The 18,334-nt window shown below is 42.5% G+C and overlaps 1 protein-coding gene across 1 annotated transcript in view; it reads left to right on the top strand.

The window, feature by feature from the left end:
* The first annotated feature begins 8,970 nt into the window (after positions 1 to 8,970).
* Positions 8,971 to 18,334, top strand: part of BMERB1 (bMERB domain containing 1) — a 51,196-nt gene continuing 41,832 nt past the window's right edge. Inside the window, exon 1 of the mRNA XM_035548596.2 lies at positions 8,971 to 9,110. Coding sequence (XP_035404489.1) covers positions 8,987 to 9,110 — 124 coding nt within the window. The 5' untranslated portion in view covers positions 8,971 to 8,986. The remainder of the gene's footprint in view (positions 9,111 to 18,334) is intronic.

Raw genomic sequence — 18,334 nt, 5'->3', positions numbered from 1 at the left:
GATTGTGCATATTTCTCTTTCACTTTCTCTGTTTTTCTTGATAAACTACTTGATGGTTAAGTAACCCAAATCTCATTTCACATATATTTTTATATTTTTGTAAATACCAGCATTGATTGTACTAATAAACATTCCAGACCCACATAATACAATAAAATGAAGTGGGGCGGGGGGGGGGGGGGGGCACAATTTCTCAGTGTGCATAAATTGATGCACCTCCTAAAGATTTCCCACCTCTGTCAATTCAGTCTGTTGGAGGACCTACCCCATTAGTTATTAAAGACTTTATTATTTCTTGATAAAATTTTGACTTAGAATATTAATTTCACAGAATGGTTGAAGTTAGAAGGGACTTCTGGAGGTCCAGACCAGGTCATCTAGTGCAACTCCATTTGATACATACATTACTGAATTACTAGGAGAATCAAACACAAGTTATTTCTTTAAAAAAATAAATAAAATGAGCTGTGTGAGAGTTGTCCTCTTTTTGTTCCACCACCCTTTCAAAAACTGTCATAAGAGAGTTAGGTTTTATGACTATTTGAAGGGATTATACTGCTCTTAATGCCAGCTGAACACGCAGATTTCAGTAACCAGAAAGATAGGAATAGAATTAGACATCACATAGGTGCTCAGGAAAGAGGGAACATGCTGCCAACAGCTACTAGCCATGCATTCAGATGACATTTCCATTTCATGGATTCTCTCTAAGAGCAAATGTGTTAAGAAGACATATTTAGATCAGGTGCAGTTCTAGCTTCATGTTATTCTGGATAGCTGTGGAGACTTAAAATGTGAATTTGACAAAATCAAAATTTGAAAATGTATTTTTCTGTTGCAAATCTTTCATGCAAATGAACCTCCTGTGCTTACTGGTATGTGAAATTCTCCAGAAGGCTTCTGTCTTCTTCACACCAGAAACAACCATCCGGTAACACAGCATAAAATAACCAGTTTTATACTTTAGTGAAGGTGAAATGGCCTGTAGTTTGGTACCGTATCTGATAGGTAACTTCTCTGTATAGCACAAACTCTGAAATCTATACAGCTTTTGCCGTCTGGTTCTCTGCTGTGATGCTAGTGCTTTCTGCTACTACTAGTGCCAGTCCACTGAGATGTGCAAGAAATACTTGAATCTGTCTAAAATAATGAATTTCAAGTTGACTGAAAAATGTCTGTGTTTTTGAAAAGGTTTAATAAACTTCGAATGTTGTTCTCTGGCTCTGTCTGTCTTTAACTAGTGTGTACAAAAGTCAGGTCTTGTGCAAAGTTCCGTGGGATCTTCATGGACCACATGCAGCGAAAAGCTCAATTTGATGTCACAGACGTTAACACAAGCAGGGTGAAAGGAAAGCAGGGATTATTCACCTCACTTAAAGGTTAGTTATATGCTTCAAGTCATCTGCCACTTTTGAACAAATTCGGAACAGAATTTCCATCTATAAAATCTCAAGCACCCAAAGACTGTGCTCTCCCTTAATTTCAAAGTTGCATTGTGTATTCACATTCAATTGCCATTCCACTACGATCAAAGTTACTGTAATCCATTATAAACAAGAACAAAGAATGCAGATGGCATATCTGTATGGTCATTGCATACGCTCTTCAACAGCATTTGCCCTAACAACCACCGCCTTCCTGTTTTTTTTATTATTAATTTATTAGTTAATTTAGTTTATTAATTTAATGTGGCAGTGCCCAAAATGCTTGCACTTTGTATCCAGATAGAAAAACAGACATCCAAAGAGGATGGTAAATGCATCATTTCCCCTGCGAGTTCAGGGAAAGACAGTTGGGAAGTGGTGCTGTAAAAAAACAAGGGGAAAAGGACAGCAAGTTGGAGTTTGTTTACATTCGTGTTCTTTGTAAGCCAATGTGATGTGGGACACCCATGCAAATGCTCCCCTCTGCCAGGAGAAGAAAACCTTAAATACAGGATCTTGATGCAGTCACTCTTCTCCATTTAACACTACAACAGATTAAATCAAAGAAAAACCAAGAAGGAGTATGAATATATAGCCTAGTAGGTAGTTCAGTCACCAGCGATATATAGAGAGAGGGTATGCAGTTCCCAGTTCTGTTACTCTACTTCATCCAGTTACAACAGAAATGAAATGCATAAGCACTCAGATGGCTGTGATAAATTCAGTGCCTGGCCCATATGGACTCACAAACCATGCACACAGAGTTCTGTGCCACATGAGATCCTTTATTTGTGGAGGAAGTGTCAGCTTTGTTCTGAGTTGTGTCTCCTTTTATAGGGTATAATTTGGCAGCCGGGTAAAATAAGGTACAACATTCTTGCCTGGAATCAGTATATACGTATCTTACTATAAGTAAGATGCACGCTTAGGGTGTGTATACACAGGAATAAACCCCCACACTATTACTGCTTTCATCTGTCAGGAAAGCAGCCTTCCTCTCATTGCAGCAAGATTTAGAAAAGAAAATACAAGCTTAGGAACTGGAGTTCTCCATCTCTAGTCTTTTACTTCCTCTTGCTCTATGCTGACCTTGAAACATCCACCTCTGTAAACCTGGCTGCCTGTGGTATCCTTACCTTAGCATTGCTCATACCTCTCTGAGCTAAATACCACCTTTATTTAATCACTAAGGGCGTTCAGCTACTCCCATCTCATGCATCACATATTTTACATCCAAAATGTACCAAGATTGTTAGCTGCACTTGATTTTCCATGATACACCAATGACACTGAAGGGTTTTACGTTAGTTCTACGCTTAGCTCAGAGTGGCCATCATACAGTACTGAATTATTATGTGCTCCTAGAAACTGCACAAAAGGATATGGCAATTACCTATGTGGTGTTTTGCTTACTGTTTTAGAGCAGAAGTTGAAATATCAATGCAATACAGGTCCTCCATCACTGAAGGCCATGTTTGCAGAGAAATTCAAGCCACAAGGAACCCTTTCAGAATTCAGGGCTGAGCTTCCAGTTCCAGTGAAGGTGGTAGCAAAATGCTCCACAGAAGAAATGGACATGCCTGTTATGACACAAGTGTAGTGCAGCACATGCACTTCATGGGAACATGAATCAGCAAGGCACTGACACAGTCTTTGCACTGCAGCTTGCAAGCAGTTCTGAGCTCTGTTTAAGATCCAGATTTGTGTATGTAAAACAGCAGCTTACAGAAAGTCACCTTTAAACTTTGGACTAAGTGAAATGAGGAGAGGTTCAGACCCTACAAGAGCTGTGTTTGGGGGAGCATGTTGCTGTGTTTGCAAATTTTACACAGTATAGTTACTACTTTAAAATGGCCATGCCCACAAACCCACTTCAGTATTACTGTCTAAATTTGCTGGTCAAACATCTGTTTTTCTATGTAGCTATGGCCACCCATCACAGATACAAAAGCCACCTGCACAGTAATGACTCACCTGCACAACAGTCAGTCCAGTCATATGGACTGACTCCAAACGCCAAAAATAAGACTGTTACATGGAAGACTTCACCACCCATGGTATTAGTAACATCTGACAGATGCTGTAACAGCTTTTGCTGTAAAATTTGTACCTTAAAAGGAGAGTGAATGTAGAAAGAATCCACTAAGACAAAAATAAAATGTGAAGGAAAAGAGTTTAGAGAAGTAAGTTTCTGAAATCTGTGTTATGGTCGCAACTACAGCCATTGGTCTGTGCAGATTGCATCCATTTTCTCTGCCAGAACTATTTGCCCTGTCTCATCTGCCAGTGCATCTCCTGAATTTGTGCTGTGTTTTCTCACCTTGTATATCGAAAATAGCCGAGATAAATCTATAGAAGTGGAAAGCTCTGTGGCAGCTTTAATAGTCTCCATTATTCACCTCCCAGGAACTTTTGCAAATAGGCTCTGCACACGTACAGATACAATTGTCAAACAGACCTAAAAACTTACCACAGCCTCACCTGAAATATATCTTAAACCAAATATTTAACAGGAGGTAACCAACCTGGACTGTGTTTTGGGAGCTCAATCCTGCAAGGTCTGTCTTGATATTCAGTGCAGCCTCAAGCTTGTGATACCAGGTACTGATCCTGAGCAGTAACAGGCTGAGCATAAGCTCCCATTCTTCTGCACATCACTGTGGATCCTGGCAGCGTAAAGACAGAACTGAGAGGGCTTTGCAGACATTTAACATGTGCTATGAGTTTATGGACTGCTTTTTAAGCGTTAGTTTGTTTTCAGATAGAAAAGCAAGTACGTACTACTCAGGGTAATCTAAATACTTGCTTGGTCAGACCCCGCTTTACAGGATAGATCTCCAAATCTGCATAAAAGATAGGCAGTCAGATGCTGTAGCTCCAGTGCTACCAGCCAACATTTACTGCACACAAGTCAAATCATAAGCATCAATATACAGAGATTTTAAAAGATAGCATTTTTTTCCTAAACAAAACAGTGTCTAGGACACAAAGTACTTTCATTTAGATTGACCCAGACATTGTGAAGCCTGTCACATCTAACACAGAATTAGTGCCATACTGTTCACTAAAATTTGCCATTAATTGCTTGTCCTTTGCTTCTGTAGCTCTACTAGAAATTCAGCTATGGAGAGGTAGTAAGAAATTAAATATATAGTCCATTTTTTCTGTGTGCATGTTTGATAAAACAGAGACAAAAAAGAGTACCATATTCATGCAATATTTCACAGGGAAACATTAATTAAAAAGCATGACATTTAATAGGTATTTAGGTAGAAATACTTACAAACAAATATTTGGATCACCATCTTGCCCCAGACTCACAAAATTAATTCAAAACACCTTGGTTGCCTTTTAACAAGCTCATCAGAATGCCTTGCTTGTCTGCAATACACAGCACTTTTAGGCGATAGGTGCACCTTTCTATCCTGGCAGATGTAGGATAGCTATGGGAAAAGATCAGAATCCTAGTTACTTAGCTGCAGCTATGGTAAATTATTTATGAAGTTACTTTAGCCTAAAAAATATTTTTAAAGGAATGGTTCATGTATGGAAAGGCTGTAATTCCAAATAAATAAATAAGCATACAAACGGAGCTAACTAAACACAAGCTAGGATTCAGAAAAAAGGGAATGACATAATAAGAACTTGCGCTGGCTTTTGAGATCAGGCCCTCATTCAGCCGAGGCTATGCTGCAGCAGATCCTCTTTCAAGTACAGAACGGCAGGGGCAGGGCTTCCAAGAAGTCCTTCATGTTACCATGAAACAGAAGGTGGAAACTACAGTAAGAAAGTATCTTCTGTATCAAGGACACTGCTGTGATTTTCAGCTATCCCATTCCTCTCTCTTTTTAATTAGGATGGAATTTAATTATAACTCTTTGAAAAGCAAATGAGGTCTACTTTGGCCTAATACAGATCTCTTGGGGAGACTGGTAATACAAATGTCTGAGACATAGACTAAGAATGACACAGACCTGATTGTCGCCCTGTGATAACTGGAGTCTGTGATACAACAGGGTCCCACTGAATCAGACGAGCTCACACTGTGTTGTGACACAGGCTGGGGACACTCACACATTAAACCCTTTTTCCCCACTCTGTAAAGCTGTCTATGTAGACTGGCTGTAATGATTTGGGAAAAGGTGTTATGTAAAGTACAGATTTACCACTACAGCTCCCAGGACAGCGCACTACAACACACTACATCTCATGACATAGCCATAGTTGTGTGCCATAGGACACAGTTGGGTCCTTGAAAGAGCCCTGATTTGGCTGAATTTCAAGCAGATAATACTCATTCTTGCTTTTACGGGGATGGTGCCCTACAACAACCCTATTGTGTTAGGGACTTGTATAGGTTCTTTAGCGCAGTTGTGGCCCTCTTTGTCTTAATCCCACAGCCTGTCTGCTGCATAGGATCATGCAAGGGAGGAAGCATCAGGAAGTTACGTGCATGCCTTCCTAAATCTGATCATCAGGTTTTCCAACAGGTAAGCATTTTCCTGTAATGCTCACAGCCTTTCACCTGTGCCAGGACATTTTTGTGCCATGCATATGCCTGGCAAGCAAGATCTGGAGGTGGCAGAGAGGCTGTAGCATGGTAGTGTGAATGTGTGCAGGCTGACAGCCCCCCAGGGCTCCTACACGTTGCCGGAACAGCCTGTGGGATGTGGGGTCAGGGGCCGCGCAGGGTACCAGGAATAACTGGGAAAATGCTAAGGATGTGGAACTGCACAGAATCCTAAGAGCTGAGGGATGAAGATTGAAGAGGAGGTATTTTCACAGGGAAACAAGATTAACCGTGACATCAGATATCAAGGAATTTTGGTAACTCCTCCAACACAGAGATTTTCTTAAAAAAGTCTTGGTGTTTAAAAAAAAATGTTATAGGACAGATTCATAGGAGTCCCACAACCTGCTCTATGCAAGCAATCAAATCACATGGGCACAGTGCCTGTTCTGTCATGGTAATTATGGATCTGGGTATTTATGCCTACAAAAATGGAATAAATATACATAATCCACTTAATTTCATTTTGTTTCATCAGCTGAGCTGCAGCTTTTTATTATAATGATAAATAAATGAAAACCCTGGGCAGAAATGTAACACTTTTGTTATTTCTGTGTTAGAATGACTGTCCCATCTGACAAAGAACAACACCCCTGACTTCTGCCTTTGCTGTAGCCCCAGACTCTCAAAGCAGCTCTTGAGAACCCATTTGGTTTACAAGGTGTGCCCATAAAGGCAGGAGAACTCTGAGAACTTCAGGCTGAGCAATCTTAGGTGCTTGAAAAGCTCCAGGAAAGCAAAGAAAGCATTTTCCCCCATCTGACTTACAAGTCGTACCACTGTTACAAATCTTGCCTTAGTAAAGTGTGCCTGTTATATATAGCGTTGTGTCTCTGTGGGGCATCAGTGATGTACAGGAGAGGCCAAAAGAGCACTAGATAGGAGCGTGGCTTTGCCAGCTGCTGCTGACCAGCTACAGCTGCTGATGGCAGGACTCAGATGAGAAATGGGAAGGGAAGGAAAGCAGTTAGGGGAAATGACCGCAAGAGCAAAGTGGGCCTCTGTTTTTCTGCCAGACATTATCCACTGAGTAGCGAGAAGAGATCTCAGTTTTTATGTTTTCTTTCTTAGCAGTCTTTCAGCAGAAGAAAACCAGCCTTTCCAAGTGGAGAAATGCATGCATACTACTGAGTGAACTGAAAGGCATCATCAGTAGGGGAGAAATTTAATTCCACTTGTGAATGCAGCATTGAAAATGCTCCAAAGTTGCAACAGCAAAAATGCTGACTTTAGAACATTAGCAAAATAATTGTTGTGCATTTAGGCCCCAGACTTTCCAAAATTTTTGGGCAAATGGACCCATGTGGACTGCTTCCACATGCCTGCTCAGAAGTGTAACAGCCTGAAAGACTGGGCTCTTACTGGATTTTGTGAGTTTTTCAAATGGGGAAGGTGAAAACTTCCTAGTTATAATAAATCACCTTATACATTTTTTGTTTTACATAATTAAAGTCGGTGCATCCCATTTACTAATTAGTGGGAGTTTTTCTCCCATGCTATCAAATTCAGAGCTTTAAATACTTGATTATTTCTAGGATCATTCCTCCACTTCCTAAACAAAGCACTTGGATTATAATAATCTAAAACCTTGAAGGGATGAATTTAAGCTAAACAGTTCTAAGATCCACCAAAAAATTGGCCCTTTCTCCCTAATCAGCCGTTTCCCTTAGTCCAAATCTCATCCACATCCCAGATGGGCTCTTGTCTTCCTCCCACACTTGTGTTCCTCACTTCTACTACTGAGTCAGTCCAGCCCACCCCAGCAGGCAGCTGCACTGTCACCCAAAATCAGCTGTGCAGAGTGGTGCCACCAGCTTTCCTGCTTGACTCACAGCTTTGTTTGGGCTTCATCTCCAAAGGCCAAAACCATCGCGGATGGAGTACTGCACAGTCAACAAGAGCCCTCCAAGCAGGTCTGGTGCACAAACCATGGCAAATCCCTGCAGAGCACAGCTGACAAGCAGAAATCACTGTGCCCTGCACATCTTCCAAAATATTGTCTAGCTCATTTTAATTTGGTAGCAATTTGTTAGCAGCTCTCAGGAGAAAAAATAAAATAAAATTTCATTGTTACAGTTTTAAAACTGATGTGGAAGTTTTCTCTCCTCTAACATGTAAAGCACGACCCCTAAACACAATTGTTCATGAGTATAGCAACAACATGCATCAATCCAACTAGTAAGTACATCACTGAGTACAGCAGTAGTGCTTTTGTAGCACTGATGGTTGAAGGGCAAGGCAAAGTTTGTAGGCAAAGGTATGTGACAGACAAACTTTCATGCACCCAGTATGTATTCAGCATTACCAGTACCCCATTGCTCATAAACCAGGCGCAGAGTGCTACAAACCCTGATTTACCGGGGGGCACTGGGCAACCTGTCTCAACTCCTGCTTCATCATCTCTACATCAGACATAACGATACCACACATGATAAAATGCAATGGGATTTCACCAGGAAAAGTACTCTGTAACTGTAAAATGCTGTTGAGGGATTTGATCCATAAGATCTCCCCTACGATAAAAGAACTAATAACAACAACAATTATTACTGCACTAGTGCTTCCTGCATAGTCCTTTCCTTCTCTTCTAATTGCAGGAGGCTGCATAAGCAGCAAAGCTGCGTGTTTATGAGAAACACCAAACCTCATCGCTTGTTGGGCTGCTGTCCTGGGGCTTTTGCTTGGGTGAGGCTGGGATGAGGGGCATGCCTCTGGGGGCAGGTCCGCTGGGCAAGGCGAGGGGTGAGGATGCAGGGGGTGAGGGTGCGGGGGGTGAGGATGCAGGGGACGCCTCTACCTTTGCCCGCCCGCCTCCCCCGGCCCAGCCCCGCACTGAGCATGTGCGCGGCGCCGCTGCCTGCCCCCGCCGGCCCCCGGGGAGGGCTTGCAAGGATCGGAGGGCTCGGAAGGATCGCATCGCCGCCCGGCCCTGCGGCTGCGGGGGGCTCCGGGGGGTGGTGGGGCTCGGGAGGGCGGCGGAGCGGCGGGGGCCATGGAGCTGCGGAGGGCCGTGGAGCTGCGGAGGGCCATCTCGGCCGGCGCGGAGGCCGAGAGAGCCGTGAGGCGCTACGGGGCGCTGGAAGAGACGGAGTGGAAGGCGGAGGCGCTGGGGAGAAGTGAGTGGGGCCTGCCCGGGGGCGCTGCGGGAGGTCCTGCCCGGCTCCGAGCGCACCCCCGGGCTCCGTGAGCAGGGGAAGGCGGCGGGGTGCGCGGGGCTGCCCCCGGCCGGGGCCGTGGTGCTGTCGCAGTGGGAGCTCAGGTGTCCCCTGGCGAGAGGGAAGGGTGGCCGGGACGTTAGGTCTCCCTCGCTGCTTGCTAGGTGGGGTTTAGTATGTGGCTTTTCATATATGGGTAGCCTGTAATACACCACCTTTGAAAGGCACGGATGACAACCGCGTTATTCGCCCTCGTTATCTCCGGCAGAGGGTACAGCGATACGTCGCGATGTATTCAGGAGCTCAACTCATGCTCTTTGGTGGAGCAGCTTTGCTGAAATTGTAATTTTCCAGAAAACAACAAGTGACATAGCCTGTCCAAAGTGCTGGAGGAAAGATAAAGTTAAACAGTTGTCAATCCGAGTTACCCACAGGACCTTGTCTTCTCTGAGGCACGGGGGTTATTCTCCTATTGGCAGAACTATCTTCTTTACAACCCAGTAAACCCCTCTAATTGGCAAGGTAACCACTGAGGCAAGAAATCTTGCTAACAATGGTCACAAAAAGCTCTGTACTACTATAAAGAAAAATATTTTCTAAGTTACAGCAAGTGTTTGATTCGGTCACGGGAAGAAAAGCTTTCTGTGCTTGTGCTGTGGTATCATAATCTTTGCTGATACTGGGCTTGCTGATATTCTTGCTTCACAATCTATCTGATGTGCATCATGAAGACTCACCTGGATGCCTTTTAACCTCCTGGAGCTTTGCAGCATCCCAGTAGCAATTTTTTGCCAGCACTGCTGCTATGTTCAGGCTTTTCAGCTACTGCTGTGTTTGTCAGGCTCTGTTCTGGAATCATATTTTACCTTTGGCTTCGGTTTTTCAAGAATATGTTGCTGTCTGCCATATGCTGATGAGAGAGGTGTAACTTTCCCACTCCAGTACTTCAGTTGCAGTGTTGGTTTTGTTGCAGTGCCTGGCATACGTTCAGCACTGAATAACTCCCCACTTGCTAAAATGGAATCGAAGACTGAAATCGCTGTTGCCTGAGCTGGTTGACTCAGCTGCGTGCAACAGTTTTGGAGGTCCTCTGACATGATATAGACTTGTGCTTGTCTTATTCTCATAAATAGGTCTGGTTTTATTGCAGAGTCAGCTCACAAATTGAGTGCAGTGCAGTGCTTGTAATAATAACTGGTACCTGGAGGTGACAGGAAGGTTACATCTTGCAAGCTTTGGACAAAAGATCATATGTTTGGCAGAGGGGAGTGTGGAGGCTGAGGGGGAGAACTGATCTGCTCAAAAATGTGTGCTCAGCATTGAGCTTCCACCCAGATCACAGCTTGACCTGGTACCAGAGTGGGCTGTTGGCAGGACTGGAACCAAGTGTCCAGCTGTCCGCACCCTGGCTCTGCTGCTGAGCTGCCCTTCTACACACTACATTCGGTTTAGTGAGAGTATTTCTATACATGTATAACAATGTAGATGTAGAATAAGAAGTAATCTAGAGGCTGTCTGCTCTTTGAAAAGTAGAAAATTATTGTATTTAGAGTTTGCCGCAGGAGTAATTGCTTTGTTTGTTTGTAGGCTTCAACCTTCTTAAAATACTGTAGAAATCCTTTTTATGGTAGCTGTTTTACATGATCTCATGTCTCTTTCCTATTTTAATACTAAAACTGACTTCTGGTCAAACGTCTGCATTGATTAAAAATAGAGAGATCTTATTATTTGCTTTATTGCTTCCTTACAGCATAGGTCCTAAATTGCATGACACCACGACAGTAATCTCCGGAAGGTCTGGAAAGAAGCTGAAAAAACATCATCCCCTTTTCAGTAATGTCATCAATTAGCCTTTGGTATTTGCGTATCATTCTAAATACGAAATGCTAAGTAGTATTATTAATGAAAGCAGGAGTCCATTAGTGCATACACGTTTGCCCTCTTTACTCTGACGATTTGTGTTGTCTTAAATCAGGATCTCTTTGGAGGCAGAACTTGTTAGGTACCTGTACGACAGTCTGTATAATTCAATGCTGTTTCCTGGTTGGTGCCTTTGCATGCAAGTGTTTTCGTATCACAAGGAAATGCACATCTTGATTACGTCAAGTTTTGGTAGTTGTTAGTTTCTACTTCATCTGTTAAATGGAGAGGGAGCTCTGTGTTAACATCTCTAACGGTGGCATAGAAAGCATTGCTGGTTATTAGTTTTAACATAGATGAGTTACTTCATAGCTGTGAAGCGTAATATCATGCACATTTCTATTGTACAGCAGTCTCTTTCAGCCAGGTTATCAGTGCTTCTTCTGTTCTACCATAACTGAAGATCTGATGCCCTTACATCCCAAGAGGGATCTCCAGTGGGTTTGCATGCAAAATACGAAGTAGGTTGTTCGAAGTTTGTTCTTTAACAAGACGCTGGAGCCGCCTTCTTTACATACTGCTTAGCATGTACGGAGCAACTCATATGTTTTCTAGTGCATACATGTTCAATACAGTCAGGCTGATAAACTGAATGACCGTGATAACGTGGCTGAGCCTTCTCAGTAAACGATCTTTACGATATAGTCTCAGGGAGTCTGCTGTGAAGCAGAGCACTCAAGCATTTTGGTCAGTCCTTATTATCAAGTGCACAGCTTCATTTAGAATCATCTGTCTTGCCGTCGGCAGGGACTCGTAAATGCCCTGATTAAATAACTGCATGCTGTGCCAGGGAAATAGCCACAAAGAAATGAAGCAGTTTTTCCACCAGCCTTTTGAATATTGCATTTCTGCTTAGCTTTTCTTCCTCTTTCAGTTAGTATGAGGTATAGAAATAAATTCAAAATGCAAGGTGAATGTCTCAGCTTCAGTCACTATAAAGAAGCAGAAATGCCAGAAAACTGCAAAAGATTATTTTTGATGCAATTTAGTACACCACGAAATTATTTTTGAATAACATTTGAATGGTAACTGGCGATGAGCTGCCACCCCTATTGCAAAGATCCACCTTTTCAATTGTTTTTGAGTATGAAGTGGTGATTAGGGGGAAGGGGGCCCCATTACAGACCAGCACTGAAGACTGCAGTAGCACAGACCGTGGTCCTGTAGCCAGGTCTTTTCTCTTTGGTGAGGAAAGGATGAAGAAAAGGCATTTGTAAATGTCCTGGGTTTGGGCACTTCCTTTATCTACTGGGAACTGCTTGTGTCATCGTTAAGGCCTGATTTTCTTATCAGAACAGAATGACTAGGTCCTAGGACAGGATCTAGCTCATGATGTTTCAATGTTGCTTCTTAACACTTTATAATCATTTGAAGAATGTCTGTTGCAACATTAAAAATAATCAAGTGGCAACAGAGAAATACATTTGTCTTGCACAGCAAAGTATGCACAGATAGTGTCCTGTGACATCTACCCGTCATTCTAATCACCGGAGAGTAATTAGGATGGATTTGTATTAATCATATGCCTGTAGGTATTTGTCAGAAAGTAGGCAAATGTCAATTTGTTCTTGAATTTTTGTGTCAGCTTGATGGCATTTGGAGATTTAATAGCTCTGTATATCTAGTATGGACAGATTGGATAGTGTGTTGGTTCTTGTGAGACTTCAAATGCACTCCTGCATCTTCATGCTGTATTTGTCCCACGTGACTGTAGAAAAGCAAATTTGTTTGGATTCTTAACAAAGGTGGCTGCTGTCTTGATACTTGGTGGGGTGACAACCAGATGTCCTCATTCTTCTTTCTGTCCTGCTTCATGAGAGTGAAGGGTGACTTGCATTGTCCCATTACACAGAGAAGGCCCTGAGAAATGTGGTTAGAAAGATGCAGTGGTGCTCTGGGCTGTGAAGTCAGAAACTGCAGAACAATGCTGGGCATTCAGGAGTGTTAGCATGAGGGACAAAGGGGCTAAAGTTTACTACCCGCTCCCCCAGTTAAATCCAAACCTGTATCAGTTGCAGCTGCTTCTACCATCTAGCAGTTAAGTATTCAAATACGTACCTCTGGACCTTCTCTTGTGACGCCCCACACATCACACAAACTGTGTATTTCAGTACCTCTGGGTGCATTACTGATGAAATATTGGTTAGTAACGGGATGAACTGTGACTCTTAGAGCAGCTTCTTCCATGTGCTACTTCATGTTGGTTTCCAGAGCAGATCCCCTTGGAGATACACTTTCCTATCTGGTGATGGTCTCCCTATCACATCTCATGAGTTTTGTGCTTCCTTTGCTTTTCTACCTAGCTATGGGCTATGCATTTCCAAGGCTTCTCAACAAAAAGGGCAGCAAATTTACTCCCTAACTTGTTCCATGGTTCTGAACATGATTGTATCCTGATGATACCTTTGTATCCTACAAAGTCCAGCCTGACCTACAAAATACAAACAGCTACTCCAATCTGTGAAGTTGTAGCAGAAATGTGGCTAATTCTGGATGCTATTAGGGGCAACCCAGCAAAAAAAAAAGATGTTAGTTGCTAATGCGAAGTAGTCAGGATCTTACCGCTGTACCATCTAGTTGCACATCAGCAAAGGCATTTCTCTCTGCTGCGATGCTCATAAATCAGAGGGTTAATGACTCCCAAAGTCTCTGTGCCCAACTGTGTGTACCAAGTAGGAAATGAACACTTAAGTGTGTAATGCAGTGTTTATATCCAAACCGGTGCCAATCAATAATTTCTGGAAATGATGAGGCTCAAGTGCCATATTTGGGAATGTTGCTCATGATTTTTTGTATTTCCTTTAAAGATATTTTACAGAGAAAATGCATTAGACCTGGAAAGTAGGACACTTTGAACTGCACACATCATCCCTGCTGCTGGTAGCCTGTGGGATTATGGATTCAGTCTCTGTAATTTTTCTGATTATGTTCGGTAATTGATCCCTTAGTTGCACAGCATGTTTTCATCAGAGTAACCACTTTTTAGAATGTGTGTGTGTGTCTCAAGGGTGCTTTATAAAATAGGATTAAAATTTGCATTTGGGATTGGGCATGCGCTGCAAACTACTGTGTATCGTGCATGAAATTTTTGGAGTTTTCCTGTAGTTACTGAGCACTGTAAAGGTGGGAACTCAGCAATCCTGAATCCCAAAGTGCTTCTCCTCTGTAGCTGAATACATTCCTTTTTCATAGAAGCCTTCCTTAGTAAAATAGTCCCAGAGACTCAACTAGTAAATAATGCCAATTCGTTTCCATGAAACACGTTCTGCTATCTAACTACACAAATGATATAGTATAAATGCATTCACAATCTGAAGATGAAAAATGCATGCTTGGAGGGCAAACTATATGAAATCACCAGGAGCACTGTTGGATGATTATTAGTTGCCCTTCAGGATCAGCATTGAAACGTTAATTATCAACATTTTGTCAGCTCATAAAGGGCAAAATGTTTGAGAAAATAATCTCAAGAGAATTCATCATTAAATGAGGATGAATGATTTTCAATGAGACAGGTGGCTCATTGCTAAAGTCTAATGATTGCAAACACTACCAAAATGTAAGAGGTAATTTGTTACTGTAAGAACAGCAGCGGTTTAAGGATCTTTTTGCTGCCCTGAACCTTCCCCCCTAACCAAACCTTTACTGATTAGGCATTTAAGAGTTTTTCTACAGGCACATTTGGTTTTTATATACTGATAAAACTGGCACAAAAGATTCTCATTATAAAGTGATTTAATGGTTTTGTTAATTTTTTGAAGAAAACAACTCCAAAAACAGAAGAAGCATCAACAGCTCGTTCTACTACATAAGTCTTTTCAGTAAACGAAGCCAAAGTAAATTTTAGAATAATGTTACTGAAGCCAAATGAGCAAGACAGTGACCTCACCTCCCTGCAAAATGACAGAGAAGTTTGACTGACATTTTCTTAAATACAAACAAAATGCAGTCGTGACTTCATTGACATCAATGGAAATTTCCTCAGTGATTTCAGTGAAAGAAAAACTGGGCTCTGTGTGTTTGTCTCCTGGAGTCCTGTTCACCTTGATTCTGTTTAGAAAGCTCTGAGGGGGAGTCTGGGGGCTGCATCAGTTCCATGAGGATTCCCCTGGGGACTTGTGTCCAGTTGCTCTGAGTTGGGCTGCCCAGCCCTCACCTCTGGCTGGGCAAGTCCCGCAGAGCCTCGGCAGGCAGTGGTGAGCATTTGCACCTGCAGGGGCAATGCCGTTTCAATCTTGTCTCTAAGCAGTGAGTGATTAGCTAATAGATTGGAGCCCCTACAGTGAGCGGCTGGCCCTCAAACTATTGTGTTTCACAGAAGAGGAACCCAAAGAAATTAATTCAGTTACGCATTTGTGCCCTCTCTCCCCTCATCCAAACTGTAGTTTCTGCCTTCTCTCATCTACCATGAGTGCTTCCTCTGGGCATTGTGTCTGGGAGGGGACTGAAATTATTGCAGTTTGGCAGACTCCAAGAAACAAGGCAGAGACATTTTCCTTCAGGCTGCTACTTGTCTGTAGCACAAAGTACGTGGAATGTTATAGCAAAGGACAGAGCCAGGAAAATCAAGATCCATTTGCCTCTGTCTTTCGGTAAGGTGTTGAAATGTGTTGAAATGTGTTGCAGTTATAACATTTCTAGCAGTGATTTCTTACACAAAGAGAAGGTGACAGCCAGCTGTCCATTTGTGTCGGTGGCAGAGACAAAGACTGCTGCATGGCCTTTGGTTCCTCACCTCGGAGACCTCCAGGGAGGCAGTCAGCACAGCCTCACAACAGCCCAGTGTGAGCTGTGAGGAAGAATGTAATAGTGTATTTAAAGAAAACTGAATCAAAATTAAGGATGCCAAAGCTGTTAACTTGGTGAAAACAGAGGTGGCTAGAGAATGACTCCTCTTCTGCAGATGAAAGGCAAACACAAAAGAGATTTGTGTGCCAACTGTCATCATTGTTTTGTGTGAGGTGAAGAGACAGGGCCCGTGCTGTTCTACAGGAGCATGCGCTGAGGAAGAACCAGCCGGTTTGGGATCTGCTGGATCCACGGGCTCTGGCGGCTCCACCTTTAAGGAAGGGCCCGGCTTTTACCTGGCTCCCCGGAAGCGCTCTGCCCTGTACGTTGGAGAGCAAGGCCCTGGTATGATTCTCCTCAGCCTGACCTTCTGCTTTGCTGCTGGACTGTGCACATTGTATGCTAGGGGGCTTTGCAATAGCAACGTCCAGCCCCCTGAGAAATTACCAGCCTTTTCTCCTATGAAACATGAAACTCCTCTCTGGGCTTCTGAGGAGCATCTTCTCAATATTTAATTACTTGCTGGAGTGGGAATCTGTTATGTGAAGCAATTTATTTAGTGTCTAAAGCAATTCTCCGTACCAGTATCACTTTGGCCTTTACTGGATTAGACTCAGATGTTTATAATATTTATCAAATGGTTTTAGGGGTGCCTAAAATTATCTACCAGCTGCTGGGCAGATGTTTAGAGCACTGTTAGACAACTGTGTTATTAGAGAATCACATCACAGAGAAAGAGAGAAACACACTTTCTGGTACGTAATCGGATAATTTCAAAGGAGAATATTGTAAAGATGTGAAATTTAGAAATGTCAGTGACCATTTTACTCCAAATTCACTCGCAACACATGCAGCTGTTTATCAATTAATGCTTATAGGATATCTTGCATAAAGCCATATATTCCTAAAGAGGTTTGCAAGACTTAAAATTGAACATTTTGGTGATTTTTCTTTTTTTCTGAAATAAAAAAAAATAATGTAGATAAATAAGTATTTTTTAAAATATGAAAGTAAATAAGCTTTAAAAAAACCTGAACATAAGCTGAAGCTGGCACTAGCACAGCATCAAAACATTGAAGCTTTGTGTTAGGATTAGAAAATGATCGGAAAATGACTCCAGCGAGGAATAAAATGGAAAGCCGGAGCCGTTTCCTTTGACCACGGACAAAAATGACAGTAGTAAATGAACGAGTAATTTTTGTTTCTTAACGTTCCCTTTTAATTCTCCATTACGTAAGAGTAGAGCATGAATTGGTTTCCTTGGAATGTGCGTTAAATACAGTCCTGCTCCTGAACACACGTTATCCCAGATGGGAATGTGCCTTGGTTTCAGTGGGAGCTCTGCACCAGGGAAGGTACCTACCACAGTAACTAACTGTAGCGGTTGCTATTTACAGACCTCTGATAGAGCCGAATCTCACACAGAGCTGTGGCAGGGTTGGGCACGGAAACCTCTTCCTGAGCCTTCCTGACTCCTGGCTCTCTTCCTGAGCCAGACTAAAATAGCTCCTTGCAGATGAAGGTCTAACCCAGTGCCACTGAAAAAAACTGACAATGAGGGCTTTCAGGTCAGACCTTCAAAGGCAATTTTTCCTCATTTTTTTGTGTCTCATGTTCAATCCATTTTCTCACAGAAACGGCTGTCAGATAGTATACACTTTGCAAACTTTCCCACCAGGCTGCATACAGCTGAATATTCTCCCCATTCTCTGAGGGACACATTGCTGTGTGAAGTGCACAAGGCAGTATTTTCAATTCATAACATGATGGGAAAAGGGGAAAGGAATATGCAAAAAGCAATGACAACCATATCATCAGTATCATGATTTATTTGAATGTAAAGTGAGTTTTCATCTCACAGATTTATTTTGAGAAGGAAAATGCTATTTTAAGCAGTCAGCATGCCCCTACCCTGCAGGAAGTACCCTGCACTAAAGAACAGCTACCAGGAGCTTTAAGTAATGCACTGCCTTTAAGATAATCGGAGAAATGCTAAAAAGATAGTCCCTTGTTCTCACAAATCTGGCCTCTAGAAACAGGTAACTAATGCAGTTTGATTTCTGGACTTTTTTATTTCTGCATCTCTGAGGCACTGGAGGCCACTAGGGAGAGGACAAAGGGACTGACTGGTGGTTGTGGTGGGAGGAGAAGCACAGAGGCATCTGGAGGCAGTGACTAGCATGGTCCTTTTTTTTTTTTTTTTTTTGTATTCCTAAAGTGATTGAAGAACAGAGATGTAACAGTGATACAGGACTATAATTGGGGAAGAGGGGAATATTAAGACCTGTTTCAAAGCTTGGCTACGTTATATGGAATTATTTCCATATACTACCATGGGGTTCTGATCAAGGTGAGTGCCAGAGCTCTTGTACTGGCTTCAATTTCCCACTACATTTAAGTCTTGCACTTGATACATAGACATGGTGTGTGCTACGGTGAATGACTGGGCTTTATTCATCTGTTCTCCTTAATTCCTT

This window comes from Cygnus atratus, chromosome 15 (assembly GCF_013377495.2).
Source record: "Cygnus atratus isolate AKBS03 ecotype Queensland, Australia chromosome 15, CAtr_DNAZoo_HiC_assembly, whole genome shotgun sequence".
In the NCBI taxonomy this organism is placed as follows: Eukaryota; Metazoa; Chordata; class Aves; order Anseriformes; family Anatidae; genus Cygnus; species Cygnus atratus.
The sequence above is the reverse complement of the archived record's forward strand: the minus strand, read 5'-3'. Positions and strand labels throughout refer to the sequence as shown.